The sequence below is a fragment of the Podarcis cretensis genome (genome assembly GCF_951804945.1).
Source record: "Podarcis cretensis genome assembly, chromosome: 4".
NCBI lineage: Eukaryota > Metazoa > Chordata > Lepidosauria > Squamata > Lacertidae > Podarcis > Podarcis cretensis.
The window spans coordinates 65,848,960-65,872,104 of NC_137173.1; the positions used below are offsets into that span (position 1 = coordinate 65,848,960).

General features: G+C 38.5%; 1 protein-coding gene across 4 annotated transcripts in view; it reads right to left on the reverse strand.

Annotated features, from left to right (window-relative positions):
* The window catches only part of CNKSR2 (connector enhancer of kinase suppressor of Ras 2), a 248,492-nt gene that overhangs the window by 48,901 nt on the left and 176,446 nt on the right, over positions 1–23,145 (reverse strand). For 3 of the 4 annotated variants that reach the window (XM_079972207.1, XM_079972206.1, XM_079972209.1), the window contains 6 exons: positions 19,136–19,282; positions 10,447–10,580; positions 9,235–9,446; positions 6,827–6,916; positions 4,205–4,419; positions 705–753 (listed from right to left, as the gene is read on the reverse strand). In XM_079972207.1, the coding sequence (XP_079828333.1) occupies positions 705–753; positions 4,205–4,419; positions 6,827–6,916; positions 9,235–9,446; positions 10,447–10,580; positions 19,136–19,282 (847 nt within the window). The remainder of the gene's footprint in view (positions 1–704; positions 754–4,204; positions 4,420–6,826; positions 6,917–9,234; positions 9,447–10,446; positions 10,581–19,135; positions 19,283–23,145) is intronic. The other variant, XM_079972208.1, reaches the window with a different exon arrangement.

Sequence of the window (23,145 nt, forward strand, 5' to 3'; positions counted from 1 at the left end):
TCATGTAACCATGATTCACGTATCCATATAATACTCCTGTCCTGAGCTGGAATGCATTGTTGTGGTTCAGGTTTCTTTTGGGGTGGAACTTCTCTCCATCCATTCTAATAAGTAGCTATGACTAAAGCATAGTCTACGACTTAGATCAGGCATAGGCAAACTTGGTCCTCCAGATGTTTTGGAACTACAACTCCCATCATCCCTAGCTAACAGGACCAATGGTCAGGGATGGTGGGAATTGTAGTCTCAAAACATCTGGAGGGCTGAGTTTGCCTATGCCTGACTTAGATGGAAAAAAGAGTTAAGGCCTAGTTAAGGTCATACAATTCTCATAGGAGATGCCCTGGCTTAAGGTCATTAAGACCATTGGAGGAAATGGCAACATGCGCTGAGAAAATTATGAATGTTTCATAGAATTGTAGCATTTGGATGGGACCATGAGGGTCATCTAGTCCAATCCATGCAATGCAGGAATCTTCTGCCCACCGTGGGGCTTGAACCCAAGATCCTGAGATTAAAAGACTCACGCTCTACCAACTGAGCTATCCCAGCAGCATATAGCAGCATTGTTACAAAATTGGAGTGTGTCTGTTTTAGAATTGTCGTGTTTAAAATATATGCAGACAAAAATGTTTACACAGTATAAAATTTTGTTTAATTTTCCCCAGACCTATAAGGTAAAAACTGTTTTACATAGTAGTTACCTTTGTTCTTCTTTTTAGACTTATGCTGTAGAGAGGATTGTTGAAATGTCTAAGAAAAACACACACAACAGTTTGGTTAATGTGTGCCAATTGTACCACAGTACTTCATGTACAACAACACAAACCTTAGACTAGAAGTTCTCTTAAACTGTGTCCTGCAAGCTCTATTCAGATGGAATGCATTATGGAATGGCTGATAAGTGCACTTGGCCCTGCAGTTAATTTACTTTTCCCTAACAATTGAGATGGAGGTTGTTTTGACCAGGGGCAGATTTATCAAAACAGAGTAATTACCAAGTTTTGATTTGCCCAGTTAGTAATTGTGTGATTTATATATTTTTTTGAAAGTAAATTGCAGGCATAGGGCACCTGATATGGACTGGGATGAATTACCTTGTTTTTTGTTGTTTGGACATTATTAACCCACTCAGACTGTCCTTCAAAACATCTGCTACACAAAACCCTATTCCCACCTCTGCTTTCCCTGAGTAGCTCCATGGCACCACCAAACAATTTTAACTGTGAAACCTACAGACACAGTTGAGCTCAGAAAGCATAACTGGCACAGAAAGTCAAGACTTTGGCTGATGGGTGTGATAGGCATTTTTCAATATTTTTCTCTATGAATATACCTTGATAGCAACGTGTGGCTATGGGGTAAGAGCTCATAACAACTGAAAGGAATTGCAAAGGTACTGCATTTTTCAATGAAAGCAGTGGGGTGGGGTGGGATGAACAGCCAAGGTATGTTGGAGATATCAGGACTTCAAGAAACTGGAAAAGTGGAAATATCAAGCAGCATATGCAGCAATGGATGGTAACAAGTTTCAAGAACTTAAAACACCTACTTAAAATCTGTTTTGCTGCATTTTCAACAATTCTACAATTACTGGTTTTGTTCAATATGACAAATCATTACATCAAAAGCATGTTTACTGAATATAAGGATTGCATTGGCCCAATATTAAAGAAAGAGCTCTTTTGACCTTTCAGTGTTTACGGCTCTAACAAATGCTTTCACTTCATGAACTGAGGAGCACCAATGCTCCATCAACAAGTTAACAAGGCATTTCTGGTCCAATTATGAAAAAGCATACAATTTCCCATGTGTACACTGCTACACACACACACACACACACACACACACACACACACAGAGCAACTTCCAAGTCTAATCAATCCTCTTTGTTAATTCTTCAAAAGTATACAGTAGAAGATGACAATTATCTCTGTGAACTTTCCTCTTTAACTAAACAGAAAGTAATGGCAACTGTGAGAAGGTTCGGGTATGTCTGCCTAGCCATGTTAACTCAGAAGACTAGAGACTAATAGTTCAATAGGACAATTTCACGACAGCATTATCAGCAGATTCCAACAGTTTCATGTTAATGGACTTTGAAGGTCCGAGTTGTTTATGCCTTGTCCCTTCAAGTCATTCATTCATTCATTTTCTATACTGCCCTTCACTTGAGGATCACAGGGCAGCTTACAATATAAAAAACGCATAACATAATAAAAGAAATAAAAATGCATGTTAAAAGGCTGTAATTAGTCAAAGGTCTGGGAGGAGAAGAATGCTCTTGCCAACTGAGCTGGATCTAGAAAATTAGATTCCTCCAAGACCATAAGCTCAAGAATGTTGCCCAAGAAAGGGAGAGTACCCAAATGAGCACAGCTGAGTGAGACCAACTCCACCCTGCTCACTCACCCGGGTCTCAATGACACAGACCAGTGATGAAGTGAAACAGATTGGCCTCATCATCCATAATCAACTCATTGGTGAGTGAGCTCTTATTTAGAGCTAACCTGGTATTCAGCAACAGCAGCTGCAGACTTGTGGGCTGGCTGGTTGGACAACTGCAATTGTTCAGGTTTGAGGAGGGGCTGGCACACGGCACAGTCACTAATTGCCTATGCTATGTGCCCCTTACCCTGCCTTCCCCACCTCCCACACCATATCTCTCCCTACCCTGAACCACTATGATTGGGATGCCCTCTCCAGCTCCTCCCCTCCCCTCCCTCAGTAAAAACAACCCCCCCAAAAAACAAACCCCCACAAATTAAGAGCAGTTAAAATAATTAAAAACAGAACGATTATAGCAGCATGGGCTCTATCTGCCAGAATTTAGACATAATATCAGTCCAATATAATGTTAATGAGGTGTGCTCCTGCATAGGTCCCCCTTGCCTTTCTTTATACTCCTGGCTTCAGTGCTTCGATTCAGACTCTTGTTTGATTGATGTGTACAATTCAGGAAAATAAACCAGGATCACCTCCTATTTAATTTCATTACTTTTAAAAACCAAAATAGCAAAAATTGTTTGTATCAAATTTTGTATTTACAGGAAAATTTACAATAGCTTAGACTATCAATAAAAAAAATCTTAAGTAGATAATTATAATAATTATAATTTCTATTTTTAAAGATAGCACTAATATGAATTATTTTATGAAGCAGCTGTTTCCTTGTTGCAAAACATTTAACTAAGCTCCAAGAAAGACAACCATCACATCCAAAACAAAAAAATGAAATTCATGTCTTAAATGGATGCAATCGATTAAGATATGCAAAACCATTTATATTGCTTTGCTTTGTACATATAGGCAAACAGATGTCACAAAAAGAAATGCAATTTTTGTTCATATATCCTAGATCATCCTGGATAAGTCTGATGACAGTCCATAGATTTGTTCTATATTATTAAAATATATGACAATAAATTTATCATGTGAGAAAATTCCCCACAACTGTACATGAATCAATTCATTCTGAAAATAAAATACAAGAATATCCACAGGCCCTAGGGATTCTGTTAATTCACATGTACCATGAATTGGGTTCCTATAATACTTTAAGTTATTTCAGTCACCCAGGCTTCAAGGGAAGCAATAAAATGAGTTTGCTGGAATAAAAGCAGGTCATTGGTTTTAAATTGGGCTCAGTGGAGAATCATCTGCTTTGACAACACTCAATGACAACAGAAACTGGGACACAGCCAGAAACACAAAGTCCCACAAAGACTGGATGTCTTTAAATCCATTTGCTAGTTCACTAAAAAAAGGGGTAAGAGAGCACTGGGGGTGGGGAAGTATTGGCTTTCCCCTCACCTTGCAGGATTTTAATGGTTTTTTAATAGTTCTTTTGTGAGTGGTTACCTAAATTCATTATTTTCAACTCAAAATAAAATTGGTGACTATATTTTCTAATCTTTCCACAGTAGTTATGAAAACAACAGGGATCATATGAATATGACTGCACAATTTACATTTTAATTCTATTTTCATCTAATTGAATTTGCAAAAAAAATAAGGTGTATATAGCAATGACCTCCAACTTCTTATCCTCATCATTCAATACAACTGAAGGGCAAATTACACTTAACTGCCAGGCTTCTTTGCTTCATTTCTTACCAAAAAATTAAAAAACAACCAATGGTCATGTGTCAGTCACTCAACAACAGCATCAACATAGAGTGAGCAATTTTGTAATTTTACTCACGTGATATAAAGATGTTTCAGGCCCAGGTGTGCTCATGCTGTCTTGCCTTAATGAATCCATTTGTAAACTAGGTAGCAGAGAATAATGACTAGGACTGTTGCTTTTATCTCCTCTCTTTTTAGATTTTTTGCCTGTGTCCTTTTTGCTGTTTCTTTGAAACATGTAATCCTCTTGAGCTATTTTTTCATTGCTCATATACCGAAGTAATGAATTTTCTAGGTAAAAATTGGAAAGGTTATACTGAAAACCAGTTCTTAATTGTCCAGCTGTTCAGGACATATTTTGCTGAAATCAGGACAACCTGCCTTCAATCCTGCCTTTCATTGGGCTGAAATACACAATAATGCTGAAATTCTATGTTTAATACCATAAAATCCAGTAAATAATGGTGCACAGTGTACATATTGGTTTTATTATTTTATCACAATATCACACAATATTAGGGCTCAGTAGTTTAGAACATATAAAGGGCAACTGAGTACCCTATTATAAAAGCTATCTTCTGTTTAATACAAACATATTGCGTCATTGGCTCGTGCTGACTCTCATTATCTATGGATAAATCCACTTGCATCTTTGGCTAGAACATAAAGTTAGCTATATGTTAGCTTCACTCTATAATCTCTTCCTGCTGTTATTTAGTTATTTATCCATAAAAATGCAGAATTTTACCACATAACTTAAATCCACATAAAACAAAAGGTTTATCTTACATTGCAATAAACACCTCTAGCAATTCAGCACAACCTTGCATCTTACTTTGGAGTGAACCACAAACTTCTATGCCCTCCACTATTACGTGCCTCCGGTGCCGCTACTTGTTTTAACACAGACTTTTCAGACCAAACCTTCCTATAATATTTTTCTATATAATAGACTATGGGAATCTGACTGTAATGTTAAAAGAAAGCTGATTTTGTTCCTTAAGAAGAAGAAAAAAAAGAGTTTGGATTTGATATCCTGCCTTTCACTCCCCTTCAGGAGTCTCAAAGCGGCTAACATTCTCCTTTCCCTTCCTCCCCCACAACAAACACTCTGTGAGGTGAGTGGGGCTGAGAGACTTCAGAGAAGTGTGACTGGCCCAAGGTCACCCAGCAGCTGCATGTGGAGGAGCGGAGACGCGAACTCGGTTCCCCAGATTACGACTCCACCGCTCTTAACCACTACACCACACTGGCTCTTAACCGAGCTCTGCAAACTATTCAATAAAAATGCTTGGAGAATCATAGTAACTATACCGTATATTCTGTTTTTGCTTGAATAACGTTTCTTATTTTCATTCAAACTTTTAAAATAACTTTATATTCTCATCAACTATGAGAAAAAGGGGGAATTAATCATAGCTCGCTTTGAAGCTATAGGATACTTTTTTTGTATGCAAGCTGCAATATAAAGGTAAAGGTAAAGGGACCCCTGACCATTAGGTCCAGGCATGACCGACTCTGGGGTTGCAGCACTCATCTCGCTTTATTGGCCGAGGGAGCTGGCATACAGTTTCCGGGTCATGTGGCCAGCATGACTAAACCGCTTCTGGCGAACCAGAGCAGTGCACGGAAACCCCATTTACCTTCCTGACGGAGCGGTACCTATTTATCTACTTGCACTTTGATGTGCTTTTAAACTGCTAGGTTGGCAGGAGCAGGGACCGAGCAATGGGAGCTCACCCCGTCGCAGGGATTCGAACTGCCAACCTTCTGATCAGCAAGTCCTAGGCTCTGTGGTTTAACCCACAGCGCCACCCGCATCCCATAAGGTGCAATATAGTACCATCTATTTGCTAACTTCATAGGGTGACTGTCAGTGCTTATGTATACCATTCAGGACTCAAGGCAGCCCTAATGTTTACAGATCTGAGTATTCTTTTTAAAAAGAAAAGGAAGTAGAAGGGTCTCTAAAACAGGGGAATGCAGACTGCCTTTATGCAGTCAGGTGCAAACTAGAGGAGGAGAGAGGTATGGTAAACAGAAGCTGTAGATCTGATCTCCTCATCTCACCCTCAACTTCTTTTCTCCCCTCATTGCACCACTACAGCTTTCTCATCTCTATTAGGAGGCTTCTGCCAGCCCACCTAAGCATCTTCCTTCTATTCAGGGCCAGCCAGCAGCTGACATGATCCTTGCCTTCAAGGGCTCTTAGGCTTCAAGCTTATCCAAGCTTACCTGAAATATGTGTCACTGAACTCAAACGAATATGAAAAATATGTATTATTAAGATGAATTCTATAACATCTCATATATTCTCACAAGAGTATTTCACTGACATTGAAATAATAAGATTTTACATTATGTTGTTCAAATATGTGTGGGGAAATTCCTCAAAAGTTGAGTTTCAATTATTTCCCTGCTGCTTCACTCTGGGAATCAAATTGCAATAGTATCATGCATGGTTTTATAAAATTGAGGAGAAGTTGGCAATTTGTTCCTAACTGCCAATTTGTGACACTGGTAATAAACCATCAACAAGAATTCTCAAATATTAACCACATAACCTGCATTGTGTAGAATGACCTGGAATAATAAGGACAATTTACATTTTAATAACATCTATAAATATATTCAATAATTTCTGTAAATGTATATTAAAACACAATTAAATGTACAATTTGTGTGTGAGGTCACCTACCTCTCCTGCTATCTCTTTTTGTCTTGGTGGGATCTTCATAATCCCCTACCCAGTTATATTCTACTGGCATAGATATAGGTCTTAGCTTGCCTGCAACAAAATATATAAAAGTGTTTGACTTCAAAATAATTGTAATGAAGTTACAAGATTAGATTAATGTATTTGCACTTTCTTCATGTGATACGAAAGTAATTTATGATGAGTAGGCTTCTTGTAACTTAATGGTTTTGGAATTATTTTTCTATGTGCATACAAGAAAAAAAGTTTCCCCCTCTAAATAGACCCATCAATCTGAATTCTTCTAAAATATTGTTAACCTGATCTAACTCTTCACATTATAATAACTAACATTAGGGTAATCATAAAATGATTTAGCATTCAATAAAACTTGCCATATGCATACATCCGCAGGATTTACTGTGTAAGCTCTCCAATGAAAGCAAAAGATTGCGTCTTTTCCAGCAATAAATTAGATACAAAATGGCAGTAGGAGTAACCCAATGTCCTGGAAAAATTACTGCGGAATATCATGTTTAAAAAGGCTGAATAATTGATCACCAACAGTATCTATAACATGGAAAGCTCTAATTTAGTCTGTAAGACTGAACAATTGTATGTGAGATTCTGTGGACAGACATACAATATGGCGGAGACTGCATACCTATGGTTACAGTATTAGCCTCTATGTCCATGTGAGGTCTATATGCACAAGAACCATTATTTAAGCAAACATGGTGTCTTCAAAAAGAACTGCTGGTATTCTTTATATCAATTAGCCTATTCCTAGGCCTCATGTGTTTATAGAACTGATGATGCCATGGCTACAACAGGCAACAATTTGAGAGAAGCAGGGCTGACCTTCTAAGATGCAAGTGGAAGGCAAAGAGATAGCCAAGATTTAAAGTAATCAGGAATAAGATGGGAGAGTAATGTACATTTTAGGATATATAAATATGACCGCAAACCTTATTTTCTTTTCAATTTGGCAGCAATTTTATTTTTAAATTTGTATCTGGATTTAAAATTAATACAAAATTTTCTATGCAAATAAGAAAAGACTTTCAGCTTTTTATAAGGCTAAAGGACCATATTAGCTTTATTGTTGTGAAAACTGTAAATAACAGCTGCCACAATTCTTTATGTGTGTTCCAGGTAAAAACTGACAGATTATCAGATATTGTAGTATTCCTTCAATCTAATTATCTGTGCTCTAGACTTAAAGGAGTCACATTTAAAAGTCAAGTGAATTAAAAAGTGATTTTGCTTTCAGTTTTGCCATTTCAAAATTGAAGATTAAATTGTGGTGAACTGAAAATGTAAAAAACAATGAAAAAAAGCTTTTACTTAAATAACAGCTATATAGATAAAATGGTATCATTCAAGGAAAGAAGAGAAGTCTGAAAGGGTAATTTATAGAGCTAAACCAAGGCTCAAACATTTTTCAGACAAATTCAGGATTTATGTAGCATGACATTTTCAGCCAAGAAAATTGTCCACACAAGTTAGACTTTAATATTACACAGTGAATCCTTAAACAATGATTTTAAATCTATGGTAGGCTCATAAACAGCAAGTTAAGAATCTGACAGCCAGAGAGGGGAGGGGAAAAGGAGGGAAAAGAAGAGGGAAAAGGAGAAGCTAAAGCTTTATAAAACAATAAACACAATGAAGAGATAACAGCAAAAAGATTCACCATCTGTGGAAGTTCAGCACTAAAATAAATCAGTATTTATCATTAATTATTTGCATAGTGCAGAATTATCTATGAAGTTAATTAGCACAGACATAGTACTAGCACAGGTGTCTTTAAAAAACCGCAAATACACAGTATTTTATCAATGACTATTAGTCATGGAAGCACCAAATGAACCTCCATGTTCTGAGGCAGTTAGTGAAGTTCAGAGGTGAATACTGATGGAAATGTAGTCTGAAGAGCACCATGTAAATCCAGGAGAGAGGCCTTTGCGTACATGTTATTAGCATGAAAATTATGAACAAGTACAAAAAAACACTCTGTACAAAATAATCAAGAGGACCAAAAACCAAAATCAAAATAGAAAAGTGGGCATGTGTATGTGTGGAACAGAAGGGATGGGAGAAAAATCAGGAAAGAAAAGAGGAGGTGAAGAAGCTGATCTGCAAAGTAGGCTGAGGCTCATAGCATGAGCCTCATATTGACTGTTAAGGCCAAATGACTGTGCTGGCATTTGGCTATTTCAGGAGGGGTTGAATAACTGTCTTGTGAAAGCCAGGGCTGGATGTAATACACAATGCAGTAAAGCACAGCATAATGTGAGAAGAAATATGTGGTGCATGAACTCTAATGGATACAAACAAATGTATGTTCCAGGACAAAACTATGTAAGAGCCATGAAGGATTATGTTTTCATTATAAGTGAGTACCGTACCGTAGGTTGGAGTGCTCTCTCTCCTTCCAGAGCTACTTGTTCTTCCCTTTTCATATTCATAACAGTATAAAACAGCATCTTCTTCAACCACATTAAAACGCTTTCGGTATTCTTGGTCCAGAAAGGAATTTGGAGATTCAGATCCCTTGTGCACTGGTTTTCCCACTAAGTGTCTTCCGATATCATCACATGGAAGATTCCCCTTTTCATCCCTTTGAGGGAAAAAATAAATTTGGATGCATTCTGATAGCCACATGAAGGAGAAAGTAAGTAGCACTGTGCATAATGGTGGTTTTGCCTACCTCATGGCAATTGTCACAACTTAGTTAAGCATTGGGACAGTCTTAGTCTTGGATGGAGGAACAGTTATAATCTCCACTTGCCCCTTTAATGCTAGGGCATGCTGTTAAAGGGTCCGGGGTGAGTTGCTTATGTCCTTATTATCATTATTATTATGTCCAGTTGGGGGCCAGGACTGATAGCACTCCCCCAGACAGTGATTCCTGTGGGGCTCCCCCTATTTGATGTAAGACCTAGGAACCCCCGTGGCCGGATTGACCTGGTGTCACTTCTGGCAGATATGCCAGAAGTAATGCCTAAGCCTCAAGCCTAAGCCAAACCTTTTTCATCTGTATTCAAAAAGTTGTGGTCTGTTTCCATCCAAAAAGCCAGTCTATGGTGTCCTTTATTTTACTTGGAGGCCAGGGGCAGAAGAGGCCTGGCACCTTGGCCTGCAAACAATAGCTGCTATAATTTGTACAAAATGAAGTGGCAGAATTCTAAACTATATGAGAAATCTATTCAAAACTAACATGAACAATTTGAGTATCCAGTACCAAGGAAATATTGCTATACTCCTTTAAGTCTCTGAAACTCCATTTTTGGTATGGTTCCCCCGCCCCCCCGCCCAAAACTGTAAGGACAGGAAACAGTATCACTAAAAATGGGTGAGATTTCTTCTTCCATCAGTAACTTTCCCTGTAAAGGCTATATGAATCACACATAGACTGCCATGTCTATGAGTGGGTGACAGCTGATCTGTGGATCTTGGTTTGTGGATTTCCTCTTTATATTGCCAAGTTTGCAATCTGGTTGCAAAAGTTTGCAATTTCACACCTCCCCCCCCCCCCCCGCTTCCCAAAAAAGGATGTAGTTTCACTTTGTTATGAGAACGATTTCAAATTATCAGGAAGATCGACGATGACAATTCACCTGGGAATATAAGGCTCTGCTGGAGGAGGAGGTATGTAGAGGTCCTGAAGTGCTGAACTGTCTCTCTTGGTCGGTGTGCTTATAGTACTGGATGGTGTTGCCACACTGCTTGTAGGACTTCTAGGTACAAGAGGCTGGTTAAAACAAAATATAAAGAATTAAATGCATACGTGATTATCACTGAATCACTTTCATGTTTTCATTATCACAGTAATTTAAATCTAAATGTTTATGCACCAGAAAATGCAATGTTTGCATAGCTGACCTCTTTGTGAGTTGCATGGATAAAAGTATTCCATGTCATCCAGGGAATATATGCTGGTGACATTACAAGGATTGTTTCAATCCACCCCTTTCCCCAACTACTAGGTGCCTACATATTGCAAATTTCCTATGCTACAACATAGACAAATCATTTTCCTAGAGTTTAATATAAAATGCATCACACAGACAGAGCTGAAATATCTCTTTCTGGATATATTCCCAATGTTACATGTTTTGGTCCCTAGCTTCACAGAAGTCATATAAACAATGTTCTTCAATGTTTTTACCAAGGGGTGTTCCTTAAAACACACTTTTTCAGTTAAGACCACATTTTAAACCCTATGTCCTTGTTTAGCTATAGTACTTGCTGGGGGGGGGGGAGTCCACCCACTTCTAGTTGTCATAGCATGTAATAACTCTAATTTCCAGGATAGTTAATTTGCTTTTATTTTAACTGGAATATTAAAAGTAAGCAGATACATTTTCATGTTTGCCAAACAATGGACTTGTTTTGTGATTTTTCTGGTAACCAATGCATTTAAACACAACTTAGGACTTGCATCTAGAATAGCAATCACGTTGCGTTTAACCTATAGCAGTGTAGCAGGGCACAAATATTTCATTTTGGGGTTTCAGGGATAGAGGGCATAGTAGATAATCCTTTGTAAGAAGAAAAATGAATAAATTGTGACAGGGAACTGGGAATTTACTGTAAATACTAATCATGACACCTTTGTAGGGTACAGAGACTGAAATATGAGGTCTGCAAAATCCAGCAAGATATGCTTGGTAGTACAGTGAGATGTAATGTGATGGAAAGACACACACAAAAATGGGATATACATCAACATGAACATTAAAAATGGACATAGATTCAAAATCTGAAGGAGAAATAAGAGCTCCCTCTCAATTCTGGAAATCTGACCTAAAGAGAAAGATGTTTGGAATACCTACTAAAATAGAAGACATTATTCTGGATCCAAAACAATACACAGAGTAGCAAAGCTTCAATTTTACAAGCAGGAGTGAAAAATGTCTACTGTAAGCAGCAAAACATCTCTTGAATCCCAATAATCTTGATTGAAAGGCACAGCATTAGCAAATAGATAATCACCACTGAAAAATTGAGGCAAGCATAAACACTGTTTCTCATTCAGAAGTCATTTTCAATAATTACAGAATGGCAGTTTATGGCTGTCCTGCTGTGGTTCAGGTTGATAGCATCACTTCAAAGGTGCTAGCAGAAAAAACCCCACATGTTATTTGATTTCTAGATTTTAATAATCTTGGTTAGCAACCTTTTGAATCTTCATGAATAAGGCTCCCCCATTATCATTCAAATGTAGACTGAAATGTGCCATGCTCAATTCATCATGACAGCCAAAGGTGGCTTCAACATTCCATAACAGAAATTATCAAGTTAGTTTCAGTGTTTGCAAGACGTGGGGTTCCTCAGTTGCCACTGCTTCTAAATTAAGATATGAACATTCCAAAGTAGTGGTGCATTAATGAAAGAAGATTGTTATCTGACAAGAAGCTGCCTGAGCACCATTTGCCAACATATGGAATTCCAAAGTATGTTCAAGTTATACGTTCTTCAAAAGGTTCACATTAACAAACAAGCCAATTTCAATCAGATGGTTCTTTTCATGGTTACTGCCATCTTATTCTTCAGATGCACTTAACTATTAATTTAAATAACTGAGTCATTTTTGTTATTAAGGCAATATTCAAGATGGAAACAAAACTAGTAGCTGACATTGTAAAGATGAGCTCAATGTTGCATGAACAGGTGAATTCCAACAAGGTGTTCCATTTTGTAGAGTACAATTTTCTGAGTAATGTAACCTTCTCAATTTTTAACCTTCCCAGGTATTCCTGGAAAATGGCATGACATGTTACACACTTTATAGTTCAGATTTTGTAAAATTTCAGTCACACAATTAAGAAACACTAATTTCATGTAGTTTTAATTTATTAAATCACAAATAATAATTCAGATTTCAATGGTTTTCATTTTAAAAAAAAAGGTCCAGAGGCTGCAGTCCTATGCACACTTACCTGGGAGAGAGTCCCATTGAATTTAGCTGAATTTACTTTTGAGTAGAAATATTTCCGAATGCACTCAAAAATTAACATTAAAAAAAATGTCTAGTATATTTTTGTACAAGATATAAAACAAGTGAAAACAAATTTGCCTGATGAGTGTGTCTGTTTCTGGGTCAGAAACTATACAGCGATTACTAGATTGCACTCAATCTGATTGCCACAGCAACCCAGCAACCTTGTCTATGCAGTGCAGCATCACATCTCCCTCTAGGATGCTTTGCTCTCCCCACCATGGGTTGTGATTGAGAGGAAGTTGATGTGCAATTGTTTAGGTATGTTTCTCAGCCTTCAGGCAGAAAGACTGGCTCATGTCTACTAGCATTTATATTACAGCCAAGAGTTTTCAAACAGTAAAACACAGATTTCACAATTGCATATCCTCACCATAGCTGCTAGCACACAGCTGGCTTTACATAGATTTTTAACAGCAGCAAGAGTCCTAAAGACTCATAGTAAGATGAAAACACTGTGTGTGAAAAAGGGAGCATTGAAATGTCAGGAGCAAAATTATATACAAATACAATTTGCTGCTAAAATACAGCAATTGTATAACATATACAGACTGAGAAACAATTGCTAGGAAAATTGCATGGTCTCCCATAGCTTCAAATTCTGGTATGGGCCTTGATTGGGTGAACATGTGGCACCTGAATGTCTTGCATAGTTCTCCTTCTCACAGGTTTTGCTTTATTTGAATTTGAATAAACGCTGCAGAGTAGACTTGTTCCCTATAATGTTCATTCTATTTGCATCTCCTAAGGCAGCCAGCAGGTTCTCAATTTTTATTTTAACAACAGTGAAGATACAGTTGCATGCCAGGCACATTGTGATGGCCCTCCCTAGGCCAGGTAGAGAGTGAATAATGACCAGGACACAGGAGTGGGTGAAAATAGGCTGGAACTTTTATTGACAACAGTGAGGTAAGCAGGGTTGGCATGGCATTGGTTCAGGGTCTGTCATCCTGTAAGATTTCTGATCTGAAAACACCATCCCAAAACACCTACTAGGGAATTCCTTGAAGTTGACCCAGCACGGTGAACAACTTGCAGATGGAATCCTGCTGGTAACCTGAGATGTGTGACACCAGATCCAGCCCACCCATGCTCAGGCCAGGAGCTGGTCACCTCCTAAAGACCCTTATGTTCAGATCCTACCCAATGCCATTTCTGCTCAAGTTGTAACTAATAGATTTGTAGAAGACACCTAGCAAACACCTGCTACCCACTGAGAGAAAAGTGAAAACCTTTCAATGGAAGGCCCATTGTGGTTAAAAGTAAAATTCCTTTCTGGCCCTGTAAACCAGCAACCACTCACGCCTCAGTGGGAGTCTCTAAAACTGAGGCAGTGAGAGTTGGAAAATTCAGCCCCAAAAGGAGAAAGGCTGAGTCTGAGGGCAACCGGCTCTTTAAGAAGGCCCAATGTCCCTCCCCCTCGATCTCACCCAGCCATTTGATATGCAGAAGCCCTGTGAGATTCTGGGGAGAAAAGCCCCCCCCCCCTAGCTGCAAATTAGCTCATGGCTCAAATTTCTTTGCTAAACTGTGAGAAAGAGTCTTTGTCTGTGTTATCTTGGCTGACTCACAGGAAGAAAGCTTGACCTGTCCTAATATGCAGGAAACTTGGCTATAGAAATACCCAATAATTTGAGTTATGTTTGCAAAACACATAGAAACAACTTAGACACGTGGAAGCAACAAATATTTCAGCTAGTTATAAACCAAATAATTTTCTAATTCATGGTACTGGTTAAATGGCAACACATGTAATTTATTATGAATCTACATTGATTTATTGCAAACTTTATGTAAACATTTGAACTTGAAAAAAGCTTGAAATAATCCATTCAAACATTAAAGCTTCTCAAGTTTCCTTGTAATCACGAGTTTTACACATAAAAGGTCCAACAGAGCATCCTTGAATTATAATCTGTTGGAAATGGCGGATGGCTTATAAGTCTCTCTATGAACATACATTGACACTTGATATGTTTACACATCTGGAGCATTCTGGGGGACTGAACATATAGACACCCAGTGAGACTTTTGCAGTAAAAGTCCCCTTTGCACAAACAGCCAAGACTTACAACAAAGTGAGAAGGGTGCACTGCTAACACTTGCTACAAACTAGAAATGCAAGAAGTCACTCCACCCTGCATGAATAAGCAATGGAGCAGGACCACAAACAATGACGTAGGACTCCCCAACAACCTTTATCTTTCACTTTCCCTGAGATACACAGAGCACTCAAAACACCAATGAATGGAATGTCTTGCCCTACTGCAGCACTAGGGAACATGAAAGCACTTTGAATTGGTCTGGAAACAGATTGGCAACCAGTGCAGCTATTTTAAAACAGAGGTCACACAAGATCTAAACAGAACCCCAGCCAGTAATCTGTCCACTGCATTTTGGACCAATTGAAATTTCTGACTTGTCTTCAAAGGCAGCCTCACATAAATCACATTGCAATAATCCAATTTGGAAGTTACCAGAGTATGGAGTGCTGTGCCAAGTCATCTCTGTCCAAAACGGCCATAGCTGGTAAACCAGCCAAAGCAGAAAAAGGGGCTCTAGTTACCAAGGCCACCTGAGAACCAGGAACACCCAAAGCTGCAAACATGCTCCTTCCAGAGGCGTGCAACCCCATCCATATCAGGCTGCCTCCCCACCACTCACATGAAACCCCTTTTCAAGATTCAGCTTCATTTTACTGTCTCACATCCAATCCATCACCACCTCCAGTTATGAGTCAAATATCTCAGCTATCTCTCCTGATTCAGATGGAATAAAAAGGTAAAGGGACTCCCGACCATTAAGTCCAGTTGCGCTCATCTCACTTTACTGGCCGAAGGATCCGGTGTACAGCTTCCGGGTCATGTGGCCAGAATGACCACATGCTGGCGAAACCAGAGCAGAGCACAGAAATGCTGTTTACCTTCCCGCTGGGGCGGTACCTATTTATCTACTTGCACGGGAGTTCACTCCGTCACGGGGATTCAAACCACCGACCTTCTGATCGGCAAGCCCTAGGCTCTGTGGTTTAGACCACAGCGCCACCCGCGTCCCATTTCAGATGGAAAAGAGAGCTGCATATTGATGGTACTGCACCTCAAATCTCCTGATGATGACTCCCAGAGGTGTCAAAAAAGGGATATTTGACACTAGGTGATAGTTGCTTTAAGATTTTTGAGTCCAGGTAAGTAAGGAGTACACCACCAGCTTCTTCAAGGCAGGTGGCACCTGCCCTGCTCCAGTGAAGTATTAATCACTTGCTGGACTCACCCAGTAAACTCCCTACAGCTAGCTGTAATAAGCCAATATGGATAAGGGTCAACCCTGCTTTGCAGAGGTCATCCAATATGCTGGCAAGAAATTTTATTACCAAAACCAGTCCTCATCAAACACTGTTATGCAGTTACCACCGTTCAGGTCCAGGCAAGCATCTTGGTCACTGGACTTGATCATGTTTGTTATAGTTGTTACAATTTTGGGGTCCAGGGAGCATGTTACAGAACCATGGCATTCAGTTCTGGTGAAAACCCACACCCAGTCCCATCTCCACATTCCACAAAGAGGCATTCACTACCTCCTGGACTTAGCCAATTTCTTTCTGCTAGATATTACAGGCCAAGTAGAGCAAGGAATATGTGGTTATGCTTTAGGCCTACTTATCTAAACACTTGTCCATATCCTTTGGTTTCAACAATTCAAAACCATCCAGCAAAAGAAGACTAGATCCTAGGTAGCTTTAATGAACCAGGTAAGCTCCTGAACCAATGGATGAAACTCCTCAGTTGGGTGGTAATAGAGAAGTAGATGCCACCACCATAGGCTTGATAACAAATTCTTATTTGTGTTTGTTCAGATTCACATGTGGTTTTCCACCACTTGCACACAAGTGGTCTCCTTGCCTGCTTCATAGTTCCTGCAACCCCCGGTAAAGGAAACTTTCCTTTTGTTTATACGGCTATTGGCTGTGCTGATTGAGCACAACTTTAGCCCTGGCGATAGCCCTAGTGCAGTGGCTATGAGGAACAGTGAGATCATAGGACTGTCCTGTCCATCAGACAAGAAAGTTTCTGTGCTTAAAAAATATTTATTAATTAGCAAAAATCAAATGGGAGTAACAACAAAAAATATACAGAATGTGTGACCCTTTAATGATAAAGATTGTATTTCTTCAAGGGAAATAGCACAGCAGAGAAACATTTCATTTAGCAAAAATCATTTCAGGTATCAGATTGCTCATATTGAATTAACAGCAGAACCTCAGCAGAACATGACAGTCACAGAATAATTTTAAAACTTCTAAACATGAAATGTTGTATGACTATAGGGACAAATTATAGGTTAGAATCAAAGGGATAATTATGGATAAACATTGAAAAATATATTTGTCTATTTAGAACTACACCATTGTTCACTTACATAAATGGAAACCTTATACACAGAATTAATATACAGGGATCTCCCCCCCCCCCAGGCTTCATTGTCTGTTGAAACAGCATTATATAGATTACTAAATTAGTCCAAAGCACTTTTTAAAAGGAGTATTTTCCAGAAGGAAGAATAGTAGGTTCCCCAGCAGCAAACCCATCTTTGATTAAAGTTTACTAGTACTTAGCTTTGTGTGGCATCATTTACATTATTGGAAACTACCAAAACAGAACATCATTCCATCCCCACTACAGTACTTCCAAAAAGGGAAATAACAAGATTGGGAAATGAAACAAATATCACAAAAAGAGGGTGATAAAATATATATTTAAAACCTGGAAATGAAACATATTTTCAAAAAAAATGCAGATAATTTCAAGCCAGGAGCTTTGAGAAAAATAATATGCTTATTTCAATGCTCTGTTAAATAAAAACTATATAGAAGTTATGATTACCAAAACAATACAAAGAGTACGGTCAAATGATGATCCCTGTAAGGAACATGAGGGGGGAATCTAAAAATCATGTATAAATCATGAAATTTCAGTTTGTAAATTTTGTAAAACGTATTAGGATTGCAATGAATATTTTAAACTTGAAAGACAATTTAAGAACATGCATCAGCAAAACACTAAGGAACAGTAATATAACGATAATACACTGGATTGTTCCAGAATAAATCTTTGGCTACTAATTTACTGTCTAAATATAACTATATTTACTTGCAAGTCCCACTGATTTCAAAAAAACAAATTCCACTTAATTATGTTTAGGATTGCTTTGAGACCGTAGTACTTTCTGTGTCTAACCACTAGTAGCATGCTGCAGTGAAATCAAAGAGTAGTCACAGTTATGGTGCTATGTTATGTACGTCTACGTTATTTACTTGTCTGGAAAGTAAAAGAAACCTAACCAAGGCAGGAAATTACATTTCCACATCTGTGAGAGTTACATTGACATCCACCTGGCTGCACTGCCCAAAGGACCCTGAAAAGCTTCTTACTTTGGCTGCGCTTTACTGAGTTCCAACTCAGGATCTTTTGCCACACACTCCTCACCCCTACCCCCTTGCTCTGTGTCTAATTATGGGTAGAGGAAGGAAGACCTTGAGGCTCCTGGCATGGAACCTCTATCCAGTGTTTCTTTCCCAGCAACAACGAATCAGGGCTCTACCACTTTCTTCATCTACTCTGTAGGTGTGTCTCTTGCTTATATACATTTGAACTGGTGGGGTGGGAGTCTAGAGATGGAGAATGTAGGATTTAACAATGTGGTTAAATCACAGTCTATTCAATTTTTTATTTTTATTAAATCAGGACCTCATACTGTAACAAACTGTTTGGATTTGGATTTGATATCCCGCTTTATCACTACCCTAGGGAGTCTCAAGCGGCTAACAATCTCCTTTCCCTTCCTCCCCCACAACAAACACTCTGTGAGGTGAGTGAGGCTGAGAGACTTCAGAGAAGTGTGACTAGCCCAAGGTCATCCAGCAGCTGCATGCGGAGGAGCGGGGAAGCGAACCTGGTTCACCAGATTACAAGTCCACCGCTCTTAACCACTACACCACACCGGCTCTCCTGTTTAATGTTGCATAGTAACCTATAAACATTATATAGGGTGGAAAGCATATCTAAAGTTTTGTGAAATAGAGCAGATATATGCAGCTAAGGAATACAAGATTGTCTAAATTTTGCAAGCTTGGGATTTAATGTTAACTGAACTCTAGAGAATAAATGTGCAAAGATCATGTCAAAAACCATTGTCAAAGCATACAAGACTAAATCCACATATGCTGCTGAGATGAGGCACAATAAAGCAGCATTGAGATAATCTATAGCTAAAATGATGGTGTATGATTTATGATTAAGCATCATTACCTGCAGAGCAAGGGGCTTCCATCTCATATTTTTCAGTAAAGCTGGTGCTGAGGTAAGCATGCTCTGAGGTCGCTTTTTCAAAGTTAAGATAACACCACTCGGATCCTCTCGTAGTGCATTCACCAAATTTTTCAACTGCCACCCCACCTGGTAACCAGCAAAATTATTACAATAAAATTGAGGTACAATATTCACAGTGTAATCTTCCCTTTTTAATAAGATTAGTAAAATCAACAAAGTTTTAGAAGATTAATTTTTTTTAAATGTCACAGTTTACATCACTGAAACATGCCATCTAAAAATCAGTATTATCAGGATGCAATAAAGTAGGTTATGTGCCATTTAAGCCTAAATAATGAATACTGTACACTGCTGCTGCTGCTCTGCTGCTAAGCTTGTTTGGGCGCTTCTTTTAATTTTTATGTGATCCTTTAATAATTTGTTTGAAACTAGTTACAGTTGAACACTGGAAGATCAAAACATAAAAGAAGCTTATGCATTTAAATGACTTTAAAGGACACTGCCCTACAGTTTAAAAAATACTAGCATTATTTTAGCTACATATTTCATACTTTATTATTTTCTACAATCAAGCATGCTACTATCCCTCTCCCCCATACTTCATGTGTTGTGCCATTATAAAATTAATTATAAAAAATTTGTTCTTTCAGACTGATCAAAAATTAAGGGCTTATCCAGACTTCCTCTTCTTCCGCTGCTTTCCCCTGGGGAATACTGCTCTTTAGTGCTCAGTTGGGGCAAACAGCAATTGGGTTTTTTTGTGGATTGCCATTTGTTCTGATTTAAAGCTAAAGAGCGTTTTTTTCCTGGGAAAGGAGGGGAGCAAGGGGAAAACTCTAGACCAGTGCCTATGCACTGATTAGAAGACCTCTCAGACCTGTGCTTTCTACGCACAGGACAAGTGCAAGTATGGACGGGTCGTAAGACAACAAAAGCAAAAACACCCCACAATCTGGTGTTGAGTGCATCATAAAACCAAAGTATACTATAAATGCTTCATGCTTTAGCAGTGCAATTCTAAATGGCTCCAAAAATTACAGTAACTACAAACATAAATGTCAATTATTCAAGATCAAGATGTGTGTCGGATATATTAGCATTGAAGTGTGGAAATGCAGTTACAGAAGTCATGGCACTACCTTCATGATGGCATATTAGGCACATATGACAGAACTAATGTTTTTAACTGGCCTATATTATCTCCTGAAGCAGCTAATAGTTCTGGCACTGGATGTTCTTCTGACCATTTCAGTACATATATCCTAAGATGCTTGTATTCTGCTAGTTCCCATCTGTCACCTACCATCTACCAGGTATAGCAAACCTTCCACACCAGTGGCAGAGTGACTAAATTTGCTATGTTAGTCTAATTACATTCCAGCTCTAGTGAAGATACTTGATTTTTCAAGGGCAAGCGTCCTACACTTCTGGTTTAGTGATAAAATTGGTGCACAGAGAATAGACACAAAACATTTAGGAAGGCTTTTCCTAATTAATGCGACCAAATCCTTAGCTTTAGAAAATGAACAAATAGGTTTAAACAGTTGGTACTCTCATATGTGCAGAGCAACTTAACTGTTAGCTGTTACTTTTATCCAACAACATCAGGCTAGGGGAATGAGATGCTGCTGCTGATGTCTCCTAAACCATTATGTTAAATGAATAATAGACTGCAGTATATAAAAGGCATCTATTTCACTTCCTTATCCTCTGAGAACTAATCCTCTCAGTCACAATAGGTAAGCAATGCTCATATATTGAGAACAATGTGAGAATTTGAAATAAATACAGATAGCTTATCTAACTTGTTCTCCAAAATGGGAGAAATTTTGAATGTGTAGCAGACCAGTCAGTGAATGTTCCTCCCTTCTCCAACCCATTTGTGTGTCTACCACAATGAAGATGAAATAACTTCTAGACACCCACAGTCAATGGCCAGAAAAATGAAAGCAGAGGCATGGAAATTCAATGTGATGGCAGAAATCAATACAGCAATTATTATGGCGATGGCAAGGATCATTCATCACAAGGACACCACGTTCTGTGGGATCCCCATGGTGACTGGAATGTGTGCTTGTGTACTTGTACACAGAACAATTTTGTTATTGTTTAGCAAATTACATAGCAACAACAAGTGAAGCTTGTCCCTTAAACTCCAAATACCTTTGAACAATTCATATAAGCAAGATGCCCAAATGCTGATTATTGGATGTTTCCATTCCAACACAATGAAAAAAAGCATCCAATCAAAAGTGAATTTTATATAAAATTATTTAGCTGCAATAAATTTATTGCAGATATATAATGGTAAAAGTACTAGGAACCTAACCTAAACAGTATATTGTAAGAATAAATTGAAAACTATATCCTGACATGAAACTGCATCTCCATCTCAGACGATCCTTCAACATTTTTCTTAATGATATTCAACAAATATTTCTTATAGTCTGGCACTAATTTGCATTATTCTTCTTTCATAATTTAATGAGAACTATTATATTAACTATATTCACAGAATTATGCAGTGGACTATGCAGACTGCATGTATTTGGTCTGAAAAATAAAACCATCAAAAATTCTGCAACAATATGAACCAAATTTGGGGTCCAGAAGGAATTATGCCACATATTTAAATTATACAAATTGGTTACTATTTGCTTCTTTTGCATAAAGTATTCTGCTTCATGTGGGGCAGGGATGAAGAATGTGTTCCTCTTAGATCTTTGGTTTAGCTAAACCATGAGACCTGCTCTGCATCTTTCTCAAGTACTTTTGCCTGAAGTGTGTGTGTGTGTGTGTGTGTGTGTGTGTGTGTGTGTGTAAACCTCTCATTTCTGTATACAGTACTTGAAATGTAGCTTACTATACAAAAGAAAGAGTCATATCTGCTGCTCCATCCCCTTTTGTCTCTCGCCTCCCTGCTACGGGCATGAGGCCCCCAGAAGCTTGCCCATAAAAGAAGGTAACCCTCAGGCCGATAAGGCTCCCCATCCCAGCAAAGAAGTACTAGGGTCTAGAACCCTGTCCCTGATCACAGGGAATCCTTCTCAGCTTCTTCTCTCTTGGCTTCAGAGATTTCAATAGGCTTTACTAACTTGGAATCATTGAGTTGGAAGAGACCCAGGGGGTCATTTAGTCCAACCCCCTGTAAAGCAGGACTCTTTTGCCCAAAGTGGGACTCAAACCCACAACCAACATGCTTTCAACCTTATTTTTGCAACTGCAACTGCAGTAAGTACAAGAGAGTGCAATGTGTAATCATCGTCTGGAGTATATACACATTCCCTAAAATAGGGTTGTTTACATGCAATCTCAAGGATGGTTGTACCAAATCACTATACTCCGTGCTATCTTTAGTGTGGGTACTCTTTGAAGAAAGTGACAGAACAGCACGTAAACAGGTTGGTTTGTTAATATGCCTGATGCCAAATACTGTAATATTTAAGCCAATAAATACATCAAGATACTATTACATTGCACTTTGAATAGTGTCTAGCTGATAAACAAGCTTTCCATTCTCTACTACGAATGATGCGCTCTTATGACCTCACAGTGATTTCTCATTTTATTTGAAGCACATTTCTTTGCTCAGGCTCTCTTCTTAGTCTTTGCTCATACCTTTCTGATTTCTACTACAACATTTTACAAAGAAATTGTACAGCATAACTACACAAACTGCTTCCTTTAAAACAGAAACAAAAAGTTAAGCCTTTTCCCTCATGTTTTTCCAAGCTCCCCCCACCTTTCTTTTCATCCTTTGGCTCAGCATCTACATGATGCTAATGTTTCAGGGGAAATTATTCCAAGGGTCGTCTAGTCCAAGCCCAGGCAACGTCCTTTAACTGATATTCCCAGGGATTGAACCTTGAAACTTTGGATTGCAAATATGTGTTCTCTAATGTGACCTTTAGTCTTTCCCTGAAAAACTACCTAACTTCATTTGTTGATTTGCATGACTATGTCAGTCATAGGGTGGTTCCACATGGGAG